At 37.7% G+C, this 18,433-nt stretch overlaps 1 protein-coding gene across 6 annotated transcripts in view; it reads right to left on the bottom strand.

The window, feature by feature from the left end:
- Positions 1-627: 627 nt before the first annotated feature.
- Positions 628-18,433, bottom strand: part of RALGPS2 (Ral GEF with PH domain and SH3 binding motif 2) — a 136,001-nt gene continuing 118,195 nt past the window's right edge. For all 6 annotated transcript variants that reach the window (XM_067300593.1, XM_013943251.2, XM_067300590.1 and 3 more), the window contains 3 exons: positions 11,143-11,248; positions 9,739-9,830; positions 628-6,938 (listed from right to left, as the gene is read on the bottom strand). In XM_067300593.1, the coding sequence (XP_067156694.1) occupies positions 6,909-6,938; positions 9,739-9,830; positions 11,143-11,248 (228 nt within the window). In that variant the 3' untranslated portion in view covers positions 628-6,908. The remainder of the gene's footprint in view (positions 6,939-9,738; positions 9,831-11,142; positions 11,249-18,433) is intronic.

The raw sequence follows: 18,433 nt of genomic DNA, 5'->3' as shown, positions 1-18,433 counted from the left end.
TTAATTCTCCATTTCTTTTTACGCTCTTGACACAGGGCATTTCTTCAAACCCATAATCTGGAAATAACAAAGGGGAAAGTCTGCTTTTTCCCTTCTCACTTTGTAAATACATTTGAAAGGAATGCTTCCATTAAGAAAAAGGAGATGAATTTGAATGCTTTGCATGTTATTAATTAATTCTTCCTTTTTAGTTTACCTTCCATGTAGTTGCTCCGGAGGTTAAAAAACCAATCTGCCTGAGGTCTGCTTGCAGTGACTTTAATTTATTATACCTGTATGTGTAGAGACACAAAAGAAGAAACATCTGATAAACTGTACGCTATCACAGAGAGAAAAAGACGTGCTCAAATGATTTAACAGAATGATCTGTAAAAGCAAATAAACCCAAGTCTCTTCAGTGAGCTGTATTCTCCTGCTAGGTTATGGATTTCTTGCGTACCAACTGACAGTGGTGTATTTCTGTGCTACGTTTCAGAGGTTCATTGGAAAGAGCTACAAATAAATTCCAGCCGATCTCAGGCAGCATTCTGAAAGAGTCAAATTCCATGTCTCCAAAACTGGTTGCAATATCAATGCAGGTTTTTGGGTTTTTTTTTTAAATGAGAAATTAAAACTTCAGACACGGTCCATATTTTAAATCATTTATTTTAGTAGGAAAGATTTTTGAAACCTGTACTTAAATTCATTTAAACTAGCTTATGCAAACACACAATTTTCACACACACACACACTTAAGTATTAAAAAAGTTGAAGAAAAGAAAAGGCTAGAGGACAGCGAAACTGCACATCACTCAAGGAGATCATAGTGCAATCGCTCAATCACTATAATACCTCACATCAGCAGGGAATATTAAAAATGGCTTGTGTTTACTGTATGACAGTCTTGATCCCCCTTCCCGTGATGGTTGGTCCTAACAGGATTATTAGAGATAAATGATTTCCCGGAGCTCTCCGCACGTCAGTACAGTAGTATTTGAATGGATATCCATCTGTGCCCAAGGAGCTAGAGGCTCTGTAAACAGGCACCCTAGAAACCCTTTCTTTCAGTGTTTAATAAATCAGTCTATACTGCTTTTCAGTTTTAGCTGTGAACAGTCCTGGAATGGCAAGAAATACCTCAGGAAACATTTTGAGGCCAGAACCTACCGAAATAAAAAGAAACAATATGCTAATCAAGCACACAAAGGGAACAGAATACTTATGATGCTCCTAGTCACTCAAGAGCAAGATCGGGCAAACAGCCACAACCACGCCGTGATCTGCAGAAACTGCCATTGCATTACAGCCCTTTTCTTAGCAACATAACCTCAAGAAAATTTCTCAGCTCTGTCTGGTAACATGCATGGCTAAACTAAGTAATTTGTCTTTTCTCCTTTGACCTAATCCCTTCTATTGTCTTGAAGATTCTTAGAAAGGATATGATTAATTTTCAAAGTTATCCTTCCCTTTCCAGCATCTAAATTTACCAATGCTACAGTAAAACTACTATGCTTTTTATAAGGGTGCATTCCAAGAAAAGAAAACAAAACATTTAATAGGTTAAGAACAACATATCCTCTCTTTCATTTCTCCTTCAAAAGCTTAAAGTCTTGCTACTAAAACAACCTCTGGCATTTGTTGCAGCGAAGGTCAGTACTCTCCGCGTAGTGTTGGAGCCGGACACAGAACGTGCAAGCCTACAAAACTGAGCTTATGGGACACTGAGAAACGGCAAGATAGATTTATTCAAGCCTTCTCTCTCCCCAAACAATTTTCCCTGTAGTTACTTATTTTAAATTAACAAAAGGCTTGTAAGGAATAAATCCTTTCAGGGTTATGCACTTCAATGTTTAAATCAAATAAAAGGGAGAGAGAAAAGCATGCTCATTTCCAGTAAAACAAACTCTAAGTTCATATGCTCTAGACCATGACTTGTACTACCCTTTTCAATTTTCCTTCTCCTCCCCACCAATAAACCTATTTTAAGGCATTCCAAATAAAAATAAAGAAGCCTGAGCTATTTTTGATAAAAGCTGTAAAAACCCAAGCTACCAAATAGTGCTGCACTTTGCTAACGAGAGACTATTCAAATACAGAAAATATACCAAAGCAGCTCAAGCCACAACTGTTTTACATTGACCAAAACAATTAACTGCAGAAATTTAATGACTGCAAGGAATGTCACCCCCTTCCCTACGTAGAGGGCACAGTCTACGTCCACAGTTGTTGTGATACTCTCAGCACTGAAATAAAATAATTAGTCTTTAAGCTGATAATAAGGCACTGACCAAAGTCCTCTTTAATCCATGCACTCACCTCTCGACACATTATAAATTACAATAATGGTTTTAAAAAAGGATAAGCTCTTCAAATTCAGTGTCCACTTGTACAGATTCTTTTAATTACAACTTTCCCAAGCCAATCACCTTATGCACAAGCCATTTTTAGAGTAAAAGGGAAGAAAAAGGGCAGTATTTAAATAACAATGGAACTTTAAAAACTTGACCTTGTAAGGAGAATGAGCAAATAACTGATGTGATTTAGTACCAGCCCTGGTGTCTTGATGCTTATAACAGGCAGCATACTACAGCCAGCCATGAAAAAGATTAGAACTACTAACGTCGGTGAGTTAGCACACAAAAATAGGACAAAGAAAAATGCCACTGACAGAGCCAGAAAAAACAACATCACACAATTTATCTCATCTTGATTTGGAAAAGATTTGCTAAAGTTAAACCAAAAGCACAAATTCCATTTGCTTTTTATCAAAAGGGATCTAACCTCCCAGACTGCCTTAGCAGCACAGAAAAACCCACAGTTACTTCTGCTGGAAGGGAAAGCATTTCCTTTTAACATTTTTAGTGTCTCATATTAATAGAACCATATTGTTCCAAATGTATAAGTGCAAATAGAAGAGCCTGACATTGCAAGAAAAAATTAGATTAATTTACTTCCATTAAGGAAAAGATAACTGATAAAAATCCTGCTGTATTCTTTTGTGCTTTCTTTTACTCCATACATGTTTTCGAATACACATACTACTATAAACACTTTTGCTGGCAAAGTTCACGTACTGCACAGTTGAGTTGCGAGGAGGAAAGTTAATCAGCTGATTCCCCCAAACAGACACCGATTCTTCAAGCGAGAGGCTAAAACACTGTGCATAATTAGGGAGCTGCGTAACATGCAAGCTGCAGAGCTGACAAATAATGTCTGCCATTACGTTATTTTCCTGTTCAGATCTTTTAAGCAGTATTTGATTTTTACAGTAAACAAAAAACCTAACTGCAACACAATTTAAAAGCTAGGTGTTAAAGCTCCTTCATTAAGTATTTAGTATTTATTCATTTAGCATTTATAATTTTAACACCTCTCACTTGCACCTAACTGCTTAATGAATCACAATAACCAGAGCAGTGTTCCTATGGCATGAAATGTTTGGAAAATTAAATACATGCCTGGGATGAGCTATATCTAATCAAATTACCATTTTTATTTTTTTTTTCAAAAACAAACCTCCTTATTTTCTTTCTAAGGACACAGGCATAGAAGCCAAACGTGAAAAACCTAGCTAAAATTAGAAAGGATTAAGCTGGAAAGATAAAAGGTAGCAGTAAGTATTCAACAACTGTAGTAAGAGCAGCGTAATGTATTTTTACTGCATTTGCACCAATTTTTTAAACCAGACATTCTCTGTTGCTCAAGCTTTCCCAAGACTGTTGGTTTAACTAACAAAACTGGTTAGCAGTCAGCAGGTGATTAACACTTACACTTAAAGCCTTGCTATGAAGATCTATTCTGAATGATTTTTGTTCATGTTCCTGCAATCAGGGAACTGTAAGGGACATCTTTAATTTCAAACCCAAAATACTACAAGTTAAAGTGACAAAGATTAGCTGAAATACTTCAGCAGTTATTGACAAGATAAAGACTTAGAGCAACACACTACAACATGAATCAAAGAGAAACAGTCAGCTGAGAGAGTCTGGATAACAGTCTTACCTGACCAATACATGCTCGCTGCTGTCCTTGTTTTCTCAGCACTAGTTTTATTTTTTACTTATTTTTTTCCTTTTTTTAAAAAAAGAGGAACATTTTCTTTACAGTGTATATGACTTGTCTGATTCTTTCCAAAGCTTAACTGGGGCAGTCTTCCCTTAGGTGACAAAACCATCACCCTTCCTGAGGGCCATCTATCTCCAAATACGTAGCATTTCAGTATTTTTGTGCCCTGTAGGACAACATAACTAAACAGGAGGTAAACCAGAGGAAAGCACTGAACTACTCATTGTAACAAATGCCAATAACGTTTTCTGTGCTGTCACTATTCTCTCCAATCGCTAATGAAATATTTTAAGAAACTCCTCCCACAAGAGACAATCTGTCCCGTGAAAAATGGCATTTCTGAAAGTGGAAAAACAAAGATGAAGAGGAGGAGGAGGCCCAAGAAAAAAGTTTGTAACAACAGTTTGCTAGATTTGTGCACTGTTTTCTCCACCGTCCTCCTACCACAAAAATCTAACATAAAACAGCTGGAAAAATACAAAAAAAAAAGAAAACAATAACAAGTGACACCTTCTGATCTGGCTCTGTCTTTAGCAAAGCTGAGAGATGTCAGGCTGTGGCTCCTGGTTGCACGTTTCCTTTCACTAACAGAAGAACAGATACGGTTATGCTGCAATGACTCTATATTAGCTTATTTAAAAAATTCAAAATTCACAGGGCTATTATCCACAATGCTTAAAAAAGTACACACATTGTTAAAAAACACTTAGTTGTTGAGAAGAAACACACATTAAGTAATTTGTTAAACGAAAGACCCAAACAGAAGTTGTGCAAATTCTACTACAGTAACACTGCTGGCTATGAAGATGTTGTCTTTACTATACACCCAACATGGGTTAACTTGAGAGACATGAGAACTGAAGAGGGATCCAGCACGAGCAACCTCTTTCCAAAATACATGACTTCAGGATCCGAAGAGACTATTCATTGCCCACCAAAACAGTAAGAAATCGCAAAGGGACACAAATCCCCACAGTACTTCTGGTGTAATTCTAACAGAAACATCCTCCTCCTGTTTTCTCTTGGAAACATAATCCAGCCTATTAGTATTTATTCCAGGTCACCAAGAGGTTCTTTGTTTTTTTGTTTTGGTGTTCTTTTTTAATGTGAGAATGGATGACCCTTCTCTTTTTTCCCCCCAGAAATCAGAAATTATTCATTTCCATTAAGAGATTAATTTGACTCTGGAAAAATTAAAAAGTGAACTTACAGGCTTCTACTCTGATGCAATAAATGAACTGTACATTTTCAAAATAAATCACTACTACTAGAAACCTTTATTACATAGTCAGAGAGCTCTGCCACAGACTGGTGGATAGTTTGTTTCTTTTCAAAAAGCAGCATCATGGTGGAGTCTGCAAGCTTATTCATGGCCACTAAACCACGATGTCAATGAACATTTACTACTTTTTCACAGACTAGAAGTTGTGATATAAAATTCATATTTTGGACAATGTTTCCTTGCTTTAGATATTTCTGAAGATTAAATAAAGACTAACCATCTAGGAAATTCCATCTGACTTCAAGGAAACCCAAATAAAGCAAGAACCAAATTCTTAGGCATAAAACACACATGTAAAGCATGGCTCCCTTTTTACAATCCGAATGATTTTCTTGGAGAGTAATTTCAGTGACCAAGAATTATTTCTATCAAGAATGGAATATTGATAGTCCTACATCTTTTCCTTCCTTAAGTTATTTCATGTTCAATTAAGTATTTTCCTGAAGATCAAAACAGCTTCTGTACATAAGGTCTGCTTTAGGCCACGTTATCAATAATGCACAATGTCATATATTTTGACTAAGACAGATAATAAAATCAGTAATTGCAAAATGAGAACATGAATGCTTGAAATTGTGCCTCTATCATTTTAAAGTGTAGGTCTTTTAAGTGATATTATGAAACATCTTACACTAACAGTGTTCCCTAGCTGGTAATTAATAGATACCCAGAGAAGTAAAATGCCTCAGTGAACTTAGCAGGGTGGTGTTTTTCATCATGGAACCTTCATGTGCAGAAGGGTGAAAGGCATAGAAATAAAAAGGGAGGAAAACACTCAGTTCTGACCCAGCAATGCTTTCAAAGGTCTCTCTCTCACACAGCAGCCACCCAAAACACATGAACTAGGTTTTAACCAGGAATTAGGTAACAACATACCAAAAAAATTTTTGGTGTCTAAGTGCTCAGCCTTTGCGCCACTTGCCGCGACTATGGCTCCCATACAGTACTAAGGTTTGCAAGCTTACTGCTATATTAAACTTGCATTTGTTACAATTCTCATACTCTTAGGTCTGAGTGAAATGCTGCTGCTCCAGGTTAAGTGTGCCTGGGGAAAGCTCCCATTGAGAACTCCTGGTATAGTCTAAACAACATCTCTAGAACACGTAGTACCTCTTTCACCCGGTTCAAACCCAGCTTTTGATACAACGCTTAAATTTCAGTTTACTTGTTTTCTTAAGAATACCTAAAAAGGTGAGTTATTTTCAAAATTAGTATAAAGTTAAAAGAAACTCAAACTAGCTACAATCTATTTAACTCAAGCACAGCACCGCCAGAAGTTTCACACACGCTATTTGGTGTTTCATGTTGGTTTTCCTTTCACTCTTTAAGGCAGTGGTTTCCACAGGTCAGTTCAGAGAATATTATGAAGCATGGTCCATGGCAATTCACGTTGCAACTCCATTTTTTCCTTCGGGGACTTATTCCCCACCCATTAGTGGTTTGTTCAGGGCTCCAGAGTTCAGAGATCGAGTTGACAGGCTCTGTTCTGGCACAGAATACAGCTGGCACATTTTTCATCAGGGCCTCATTCTCAGTTATGAGATGTTTCAAATTGTTCTCTTTTTTGTTTTGAATTAGCCTATTATTCAAAAGTCATCAAGTTGGCAGGAACCTGAAAATAAAAATATAAATAATGGCTGATGTTGTTTTGTGTAGTAGCTTTTCACATTCCACTGTTTCACAGACTGTTCACCTGTTTACATGCATGTTGTAGCATTCATTCTATCCCAGAAAAAAGGGGAAAAACAACTGTAATTAAGCATTCAAGTATACTTAAAGCTGTAGCAAACCCAAGTATATCCAAGATATTAAACTAGAACATGGTTTATAGTTTTATTATATGGTCTTAGATTATGTCTTGTTAATTTTGATGAAATTTGAGACATAAACTGTAGATGAAATGACATTACCCTGATCAGTCTTAGTGCCAAACTGTACAGGCAGAACCTTCTCACCTGACTCCCAGTTACGGAGTCCCAGTTAGAGGTTTCCTAGCACACAGGTCAGGGTGCCTTTGAAACTCAAACAAAATACAAAACCTAACTTTGCGACAGATTTCCCCAAATAATGGAGAGAAGAGCAATTTCCTCATTAATTGTTAGAAAAATGGAAGCACTGAGGGCAGTGCTGTCAAAAATCACAGAGTAAGTATAGGTCAGAAGCAAGTCAGCAGTCTTCTCCCAACTGAGAATGTCATTTTATGAATACTTCTCCCCTCCACCCCAACAGAGGAGGGAAAAATTTTAGAACAAGCTTCCTATTTTATGTCCTAAGGTGATTCAAATGAGAGAGTTTTTGATGGATCTACATCATTTTTACAATATGGATTTCTAGAGATGTGTTGCCTTTCGGTATCAATAAATCTTTACTCTGTGCCAGGCTGCACTTAGAGGATCTGAAAAGTCTTTCCCCCCACAAGTGATTGATGTAGGCCCTCTAGTATTTTTGAGATTAATTTATAAAAACTAGGCATATAAACACTTCCGTAGGCTTTTCCTATAGAAAACCTAAACGTCTGTTGTGGACATCACTCCCTTTCATGAATATTAAAGCTATTTTGCATTACAACAGTTTACATTCCATTTTTTTTGTCTACAGAAAGTTCGTGCAACAGCAACAACTCTTGTTTACCCAGGTTATTAAAGAGCCATTGCATTCCAGATGACTGCCAATAACTATCCAGTTTGATCATATTTGAAGAAAGTATTTCTTGCCTATGTTTATCATTCACCTGTAGGAGGAAGAATGGTCAGCTGGGCCACCATTACAATTTTTAAATTTGTTAAAATGATTTCTGATACCATTCAATTCGGTAGGTGCCTATGCTCTATTGAAAGCATGTTTAAATATCCAACCTTTCTTATGCAGTTGTTCTTAATAACAAAACAACGCGTTCCATTTTCAATAGTACCACAAGGTATTTCTCTAGGGTAAGTACTGGTCAGCAGTCAAATCATGATAAAGAAAAAAAATTTAAAAGACCATTTTAGTAAAATGAATAAGTTTTACTCATTTTAGCTTATATGAACCAACCTATATTACATAATGTTTGTGCAAAGCACTGCTTCTTCTATGGGGGGGACCCTATGCATTAATCAGGCACATTAGGTGCAACTATGCTGAAAGAACCCATATGGTACAACTACACTCAATTATGCCATAAAACAGTAAGTATGCAACAAACTACGGTGGCAGGGCTTTGGGCCTTCTAGGGGCAGTTATTTTATTCATGACTCCCCTCCTCTTTTTTTTTTTTTTGTTGTTAAAACCAACCAACCAACCCACCCCTCCACCCTCCTACACTTATCTTCGCCTTGCTGGCTTCCTTTCCCCAGGTGGCCCCTCCACGATCCTTTGGCTTGCTGCTTTAGGACAAGTTAGGAGCTGCGTGCTTTAAGCAAGTTTGCATTATAAAGTGTTGTTAAGCCTTACTGAATAAAAGCTTTCCTCAGAGGGCAGTTTGAGGGCCTGCCTGGCAGTTGTCACCTCCCTGCAAACTCTTCCGTTACCACCATTTGCTACTATTCCCATCTTTTCCAGCCAGGAACAGTTTCCTCTCTAGCATCTCAGGTGCTTCCAAGGGAGCTTCTGCAACTCTCCTGACTCCTTAGATTTCTCTCGGAAGCAGAAACGAGCAAAAATGTACAGGATGATCTGGAAAGATCCTTTTGTTCCCCCTTCCATTTTAAGGGCAGCCAGGCAGAAGCAGGCAATAGAAATTCAGTAATTCTTTTGCTTGGGGAAATCAACAAACATGCAAAGGAGAAGGAAGATTTCAGGAAGACAAAATGGTGACCTCAGAAGGCATTTTTGCAGATGCAAAGAAGTCAGGAAGAATTTATATGGGAACAGGAAAATTAGTAAGTGTTGGAGTGGGAGTCTTTTTCCTTTTTGACTCACAAAATTCTACCTTTGCTTTTTAAAGTCTGTCAAACGTACTCAGGACTGAAATATTTTTCTACACTTAAGAAATACACACTAACAACAGGCATGCCCAAGACCTGACAAAATGGCACTATGGATAGCTATCTGGACCTGATATTGAATGCTACAGCTTACAACTTTTTATATAACTGTAAAAGAGCCTTTTTAAAAATGGGCAATGACAAAAATATTGCCACTGGGATAGAGATTTTTAGAGCACTCCTTCCATTTCCCAAATTGCCCAGTTGCTTTAAATTAGCCTCAAGATAGACTAATGGATCTTTCTTCATTACCACAGAAGCTCTGGGGACTTGTTTACAAAGGAGAGCTAGGGCAAAAATCAATAAGCATGTGAAATCAGTGTACAGACTGGTCAGAGTATTTTGCTTTTCATACAAGGCAATTAATTACAGTTCGGTCATCTTGCAGATCTGTCAGTGCTGAGCTCTCAGCAGAGCCATACTTCTTTTGCAACACCTTGCTCTCACCTGTTGTCTGTTGCTTTGGCAGGCAGCACTCAGGTGTTTAAACCAGAGCATTGCATTCATTCGATTTCCAGCTTGGAACTTATATGAATTTCCTAAGGGAGAGAGGTAGGAAAAAAATGATGAAGAAACACAAACAATACTATACTTAAATTCTATCTATATCCAAATAAATCTAAATTGAAACACTATCAAAATATTTAAGAGCAAAAGGTTCATGTAACTTTACACTTGGACTGGCATAGATGCAACTTAATGTTTGATCTAGTGCAAGAGAAGTCTCAGCTCGTGAAGGATCATCTTCCTTCCAGACATTCTAGATTTCAACTAAGACCAGAGTCAAATAGAAGAAAACATTTCTCAGAACCATACAACTAAGATATGGTTTTGTTCAATGCCATTATTTCAATTTTAGTATATCATTTCATTATATACAGTTTCATGAAGTACAATATAGCTCTGAAATGCATTCTAGAAAGCTACCTTAGAAAGTATTTGGAAATTAATTCTAAACATATTGACATATACTGGACCAGTATTTTCAGCATCTAGTGTTATACAGTGCTTGATTGCATGCTTGGGCCCAGAAAGGCCAATTATTACAAAAATGTTTCTGATTGCTGTTGCTGAGGTTAGGCTGACAAGCGCTTATAAGTTATATGACTCAATTTATGTATCAGTTCCATAGGATAGATGCTCTGAAACAAATAAAATTAAAATGTATTGAGACGAAGTGAACAAAGCAATAAAGAATGTTGAGCTACTCTAGCACAGCTGCTTTTGATGCTCTTTCTGCTTGGTTTGAAGTGCTACGGAAAAATAACAATTTCTTCAGTTGTAGTTTAAACTGAAACCAGAGCTCTATGTTGGAATAAAGGGAAGCACTTTTTTTTCCCCCAGTTCTTTTTCACCAATTTTTTTTCTTTCGCTTCTCTTTCTGCAAAATAGTCAAGTTGTACTGTTTTTCATGGTAAGAGTGCTGCATTTGAATAGATGTTTTGCTCTGGACTTTGTTTTTATTTGGAGAGGACTGGGGACTGGTCAAGCATCCGGTCTTAGTGGAATATTGAATTTTTTATTGTTACTTATCTTCATGTATGTCAAAATGTCTCTGAATAGTCTCAATATAGTTTAAAAGAATGCAGATGAATACTTAAAATAAAAAACATAAGTAGAACTGTTAGAGTCAATCTGGAGAGTTCTTAAAACTACGGAAGGAAGGCTAAGTAATCTCTATAGATAATTGTTCCCATAAAATACTGGAGGTAAACATGACATGTTGGAGAGCAGCTGAAGCAGTAAAAGGTAATATCCCTTCCAAATTTCATTACAGTTGCTTTTGAACACCTCAGCAAGGCAAGTGCTTGTTCTGGGAATCGCTGCACTCGGGATGTTGGTGTTACTTACCCTTCTCAGAATCCGTCAACAAAAAGAGATCTGGATGTTCAGGGTCATCTGCCATCATCACCATCCAGCCTACCACTGACACATTCTTACTAGGTGTGGATTTGAACTGAAAATACAAGCAGAGACAAACTAATGTAAAGTAAAAAGCTTCAACCTGATTGACAGCACTGCACATAACATTCAAAAAGGTGGTTCCTTTCCATGTCACTGGGATAGACACAGAATAATGTTATTAAATTTAGTGGAAGCATAGCACTTCATAAAACTAAGGCAGGCTATGAGTTTTATATGGAATTAGTGAAAACAGAATTTGCCACAATGGATGAAATTCAAAACAAATTAAAAGGAATATCACAATCCAAACCATGTGCTGACAAACATCTAAACTGCGTTGTATGAACATAATAGCATTCCTCACCATATTATTGCACACGTGTGGGCATCATATTAAAAAAAATGCATTACCAGAACATTAAGGCTGCAAAGCTAAACTCTCAATTGTTAACAAACAGAAGAACTAAACCTGTCTGTGCAATAATTGCTCAAAGTTAACATGCCTATTGATTATAGTAGTTTGTAATTACACATAGCAAGAGTCCTGTGGACAAGATAACAACTGTGTAATTAAATATTACGACTTGATAAATGAAATGCATCAAATGAGGGGGAATATTTGATAAACAAGTACACAGAACATAATGTGCTCATTTATTGACAGGGTTTTAAAAACGAAGGGTTTTTCCTGTTCAAGGTGTTACTTGTACTTTGAAATATAATTTACGCCACTTCTTCCAAGCACAGTACCTGTCTCCCCTTCACTAGTTTCTCTCTTGACAGCTCCTTGGTTCCCAATCCTTTTCATTCACCTGGTCAATATTATTTTCTACTTATCAGGCTTCTCATCCGAGTTCCAGGCTACTTGCGCATTAAATCCAACTCATTTCCAACCCACAAGCTTCCTTCTCCCTAGACTCTATCTATTAGCAGACTGTCACAATTCACCTCTCACTACTTGCTCAGACAGTCCTGTCATCTCTCCAATATTTAATGCAGTCTCTCTCAGGTCTCTAGTTGCCAGATCTCCTCTTCCCACATCCATGGCTCCTTCACAGGCTTTTCATTCTGTCTGAGCATTCCTGCCTTCTGCAGCGCTTTACCCCACCTTCTGAGCCCAGAAGGACCAACTCTGCTACATCCTGTTCCTTATCAAATGCGTTTTCCTCCTGTCTTGTGAAATCCTACTCTTTAATAACAAGGTAATATTGACCTCTTTTTAATTACAGTTATCTTTTAGAAACCATAAAGCTAAAACATCTTTTTATCATTTTAAAAATAACACTGTTTTACTGTTACAAGTCTAATAAAAAGGAAACATAAGCAAGAGAAACCATTCTTGCCAATTAGTTTGAGGGTATCATGAACAAAATAAGAGCTTATAATGAATATTCTCTGCAAGACAATATAATTATTTCATAAACAAAATATTCCATTGCAAGTTCAATGTCAGTTATTCCAATCTATACCATACATTAACTAGAGACTTTAAATATCTAAAAAAATTTAACTGTCCAGGAGTCATGCAACAGGCTACATTTTAAAGCCCAGTCTAAAATATGGACAAACTTTCAATGAAAAAATGTTAGGCCAACACTTGAAAAACAAAGTATCTTAACCAAGTTCAAAATAATTTAATAGTCCAGTTTCTCCAAACCTTATAACCTTCTGAATGCATCACTTGCATGCTGCCATCTCTACGTTGCTACAGTTACACTTGCAGGAAACATTCCATTACAAGTTCCTGCCAGTCACATTTAGCTCAAATTTTCATAGCATCAGTGGAAATACGAAACTTGGAAACTTTGAAGGGATGTTTGTACAGATAACTTAAGTGTAAAAGTGATGACGTCTGTTCTTAGGAAAGACCTGTCTGCCAAACTTCAAAATGCATGGCTGGTTTTGGTATCACTGTGGATAAAATTGTGGGAAAAGACCATTCCTCATAAAACTTGTAGAACCACACATACTAAAGTCATTCTGCAGCCTTTGGGAGATGGATAACTTTGGTAACACCTCAAAAGAAAATGACACTTTTAAAGAAATAAATTAAAAAGCTGCATCAGACAATATTTCATTACACAAAGGAAGCAAGGGCTGAATAATAGGAATATTAGTTCCTTCCAAACAGAAACCAGAATTTCTTTGAAGAATCATTTATCAATGCCTTGCAGTGAGTAATGAAATATATTAAGGAAGTTCTATCTGAAAGAAGAGACACAGACTGAAAAGGGAATAAAATAAGAAGATTGCTCATGAGTTTCTGTTGTTGTTTTTAAAGTGAAAGTATATCTGAAGGGCTTGTTATGGACTCACTGAAGACGGTGTCTTCAAAAATAAGATGATGACCTGCATTTAAGTGATCAGCAAAATGCAAACTTCAAAGAGCCTTACAACAGCATGAATAGGTAATTATTTTTACAGATGTGGAAATTTAAGTCACAAAGAGGTTTTAATGGGTTACAGAATAGCACTGTAGCTCCTGAACTGTACTCATATTTTTAGAGTTTCATGAAAATGAAAATAAATGACATATAACCAAGGTGGCTAAGAGCAAATACGTGATGACAGTAGACCTACAATATGTGAAATGCAACTGAAACTGCTAGAGCTTGCTTTTTTTTTTTTCCTTAAATCACCACTGCAAGATTTTTTAAAACTTTCAGAACAATTATTTAATCATGGTGCTTCTCCAGGAAATAAAACGGTCCACACTGGGGAAGAGCTTCCTGCCAGCATCAATCCATCATCGCTCTAAACGCTTGTCAGCTTTCCATCCATTTTCACTGCCGGATTTGTATTCCGTGTTTACACAGTCCCCCAAGGCAGTTCATTCTCCACTGATGCATAGAGCCTTGCTAACAGCAAGTCGGCTTTGTTCACTTGAAGGGAATGAAAGCTTCATTGTAATTTAATGTTTCTGGTTTCTCTTTGCCTTTTCATACAGGCCACTGGATTGACACTGTCTTATATACATAGAAAACTACACAGCTCTGGTGCTAGGCTTCACATAACTAGCATTTTTTGTTGTTCTTCAGAGCTTAAAAGCATTTATACATAAATCTTTGAATCAAGAACTCTGAATTAATTTGAGCAGACTTTTCATTCCAACCTCTTGGCACCTACAGTTTTCCTCCTCCTCCTCATCTTCTGTCAGAACTTTACAGCTTTCTAATATTCAAATCATTCTCTCAGTGGCTGAACACACCTCCTAGAATGACAGCATTCTTGAGCAGTGCATGTCAGTGAAAGTGTTTGAGCAACAACTATCAAGTTTTCTAGAGCTCCAGTGAATGGGTACAATTTTGTATACAACATGCAGAGGAAAGGTTTGAAACGGAGAAAGGTTCTCTTGAGAGCAAAGGCTCAGAAAGTCTGTTTCCCAAATATCTACAAACATGGAAAAGTCTCTTGAGCATGCTATACTGTCACACAAACTTTTCCATCCCAATCCCTGAAGAGCAGCCTTATTGATGTATTCTCATTTTTCAACGAAAATGCTTTTCTCTAAGACTAATTTTAATATGGCTATTTTCACTATCGACCTTTTCTAAAGGTGCAGAAGTGCTGTAAGTTTTATCATGGATGCTTACTGTGGGTACCATTCAAACACAAGAGAAAACCTTAAGCGTTCTCCAAACATTCGTCTGAGATTCTCCTGTACCTCATCTCTGCGCTCGAAAGTTCATGTACTCATTATAGACAATTTTTCATTACCACATTAATAACTGAAACCTGTTCACTACTTAACATACAAAGCTCATTCCATACAGTAGTCTTACCTGGCGAGCACAACACAAGAAAAACAAAACAACCAACCCACACTGAAATTTATCCAGAGCTAACAAAATTTGTCTCATCCAGGTATCTAAAGCATCCTCTTCCTTTGGATCAGAATCATGCCTAGAATACGCACTGGAAGCGCTCCTTTTTCTTTGACCACAGGCACGTCAAGAAGAACTGGCCTGCCTTTGTCTAAAAAGGAGGAGATTTCTTGCCCTTTTTGTTGGATTACACTGGGATTTTTATGAGGTAATTTTCCGACGAGCTTGGCTATTATAGCTTGGAAGAGCTTCCAGTGCCCGCGCATTCCAAGTCCTCAGTCTCAGCTGCCTGAAGCAACAGCAGCAGAACAGCCAAACGCATGCCTATAATCAAGACAGTTATTTACCATGAGAGCCCTGGCCAGGAAACTTTATATAGCACAGACTGACTTTGTTGTTTCCAGCGCTCCTTTCCTTGTCACCGAGGCCTTGAGAAAAGAAGTTGCAGAGAGAGATTTCTACATGGCTGCAGAAGATGTCGGGAATATTTTAGATAAAGGGAATCCCACGTAACTGCTGCCCACCTACAATTTATTCTCCCTTGATTAAACTTTCATTCTGAAATTACAACCAAGTATGAACTGAAGCATGATCCTTGTCATCATAAACTCCAGAACAAAAGCTGAGGCTTTGGTACAATAACCCTGCAGCGACATGGATGGAAATCTAAACCACCAATGAAAGTGCAAAAGGTACTACATGGGCAGACTAACTGAACAAAGTTATTGATCACCTATTATTAGGCTGCTTAATAAACTGAGGCCTCTCCTCCTATCCCTCCCAATCTCAGTCTCCCACAGGAGTTACCGGGATATCTTCCATCTTAATTCCAGCATAAAGATTATACTCTGGGTGATGATAACCTTTGGAGCAGATACATCTACTCACAGTGAGCTATTTACTTGATTAAAATAACACAATTCCTACTAGCTACAGTTTGGATCGCCTTTTAATTATCACTGCACTTGGGAAACCAAATTACAGGCCTGGGCTTCATACCACTCTTTGTATACAGAAGCAGAAAAAATGTTTGCTGCCTTAAAGAGCTAAAAGCAAGACATCAGCTGCATATAGACAAACCCAAGGCTGTGCTGGATAGTTCAGTCCCATTCTCTAGAAACAACTGTTGAAACAAATCTGCTCTAGCAGGCATTGCATTTTATTAAGGTTGTTCCATCCTCCCTTTCCTGGGAACTTCACTGCTCAAACTCGGCTCAGCATTCACCACCTATCAGAAGCCTGCCCACATTATGGATTTTAAGGTCTCCTAGCCTCCATTTGTAAACTTGGTTATTAATCTGCTGGCATATCCTTGAACAAATAAATAGGAGAGCATAAGGATGCAAGACATTCTTAGACATGTTTAGCTTGCTAAGAACTTGTCTCAGTTCACTAGCAGTTTAGTTCTAGATACTGCAACAAATCAGAGTGATTTGGGGGATAGGAAAAGTTCATTTAATGAAAATGATTTTTCAAATTCTGAAAATGATTTCTGAAAGAGCATTCTAAATGGATACGACTCCATTGTCAAGACCAAAGTAAAGGTTTTTGTACCAACAGAGACTCAAGATGATCAGATACCAGATCTGAATTTTTACATTTGTTATTTTTACTTCATTTACTTTTCCTAAAGAAAGAAAAAACATTTGAATGATTAAAACTGTTATTCTGAAGGAAATGTATAAGCAAATGGACCATATAAAAATGTGATATACTTACTTCCCAAACAATAAAATTACCAGTCATGCAATTTTTTCCCTCCCCCCAAAGTTCTGTGTTATTTAGATTTTTAAGAACATTTTTACACAATCAGAATTGTTGAGGTTAGAATGGAGCTCTGGAGATCCATCTGGTCCAACCTCCTTGGCTCAAGCAGGGTCACCTAGAGCAGGTTGCCCAGGACCACATCCAGTCAGGTTTCAACTGTCTCTAAGGATGGAGGCTCCACAACCTCTGTGGGCAACCTGTTCCAATGTTTAACCACCCTCAACAGTAAAGAAGTGTTTTCTTATGTTCAGACAGAACTCCCTATGTTTCAGTTTGTGTCCTTTGCCTCTCATCCTGTTACTGGGCACCACTGAAGAGTCTGGCTCCATCTTCTTTACTCCCTCCCATCAGATATTTATAAACACTGGCAAGATCCCCCCCCACGCCTCCTCTTCTCCAGGCTAAACAGTCCTTGCTCTCTTGGCCTCAACTTACATGAGAGATACTCCATTCCCTTAATCATCTTTGTGACCCTTCGCTGAACTTGTTCTAGTAAATCCATGTCTTTCCTGTAGCTCAGCCTGGGAGCCCAGCACTGGACCCAGCACTCCAGATGTGGCCTCACCAGTGCTGAGTAGAGGGGAAAGATCACCTCCCTCAACCTGCTGGCAATACTCTGCCTAATGCAGGTACTGTTAGACTTCTTTGCCATGAGGGGACATAAGGGTCCTTCTCTGCAAAGCTGCTTCCCAGACAGTCGGCCCCCAGTCTGTCCTGGTGCATGGGGTTACTCCTCCCCAGGGGCAGGACCTTGCAGTACTGAAAAAGCTTCTGGTTGAATAGATTCAAGTATGGTAAAATCTTCCATCATGCAATATATTCTGACAGAAGAAACAACGAACTAAAGAGATTTACAGAATGCATATTCTGTTCTTAAAAAAAAAAAAAAGTACAGTTCTGGCACAAAGCCTAAAGGCATCACATCAGCAATAGCAGCACAATGTCTGACATGAGGAAAAATTTCTTTTCCATTTCTCAGTGCTTCCAGAGAAAGCAAGCAACCAACTGTTGGTGACATAATATCAGTGCAAGTTTTCTTTTGGTTGTTTCTTTTAATTTACTTTAACAGTTTGCATTTTCAGTACTTCACATTTCTGCTCATAACAGCTTACGAGCCTGCTCCTTCCAACTACCTTTACTTTTAATGAGGCAGAGTCATTCCCTAAGTTTTTCACTGATACTAGAGGCAAATGAATACAAACACAAACTTTTCTAGACACCCTGGAGAAAGGCTGCTTGGCTAACAGGCCTTTGGTCTGGACCAGGATAGTCATTCTTAACTGACAGAACAAATTAAGTAGGATCAGTTTAGCTTTCACCTAAGCAATCAAAGCCAGCAAGGGTGAGGCAGATGGATGATGGTAAAGAAATTATGCAAGCCTTTCTACAAATAGCTACCTACTATTCAAATGACTGCGTAGTAGAATATTATTTCCTAATTAACTACTTTCAATGAAAATGAAAAATACTCAATTTGTTTTGTAAATTAAGGCAACATTATACACAAACTTTACACATAGGATTTCTGATTTAGTAGACTTCTGGATATTTGAATTTTCTGTTCTAAGGTCTGCCCTCTGAATACAAAAATGCTAGAAATCAGGGAACAGTATTTTGTGCCAAAAAGAAATAAGATAGTCTCCTTT

Source organism: Apteryx mantelli, chromosome 8 (genome assembly GCF_036417845.1).
Source record: "Apteryx mantelli isolate bAptMan1 chromosome 8, bAptMan1.hap1, whole genome shotgun sequence".
Lineage (NCBI taxonomy): Eukaryota > Metazoa > Chordata > Aves > Apterygiformes > Apterygidae > Apteryx > Apteryx mantelli.
The sequence above is the reverse complement of the archived record's forward strand: the minus strand, read 5'-3'. Positions and strand labels throughout refer to the sequence as shown.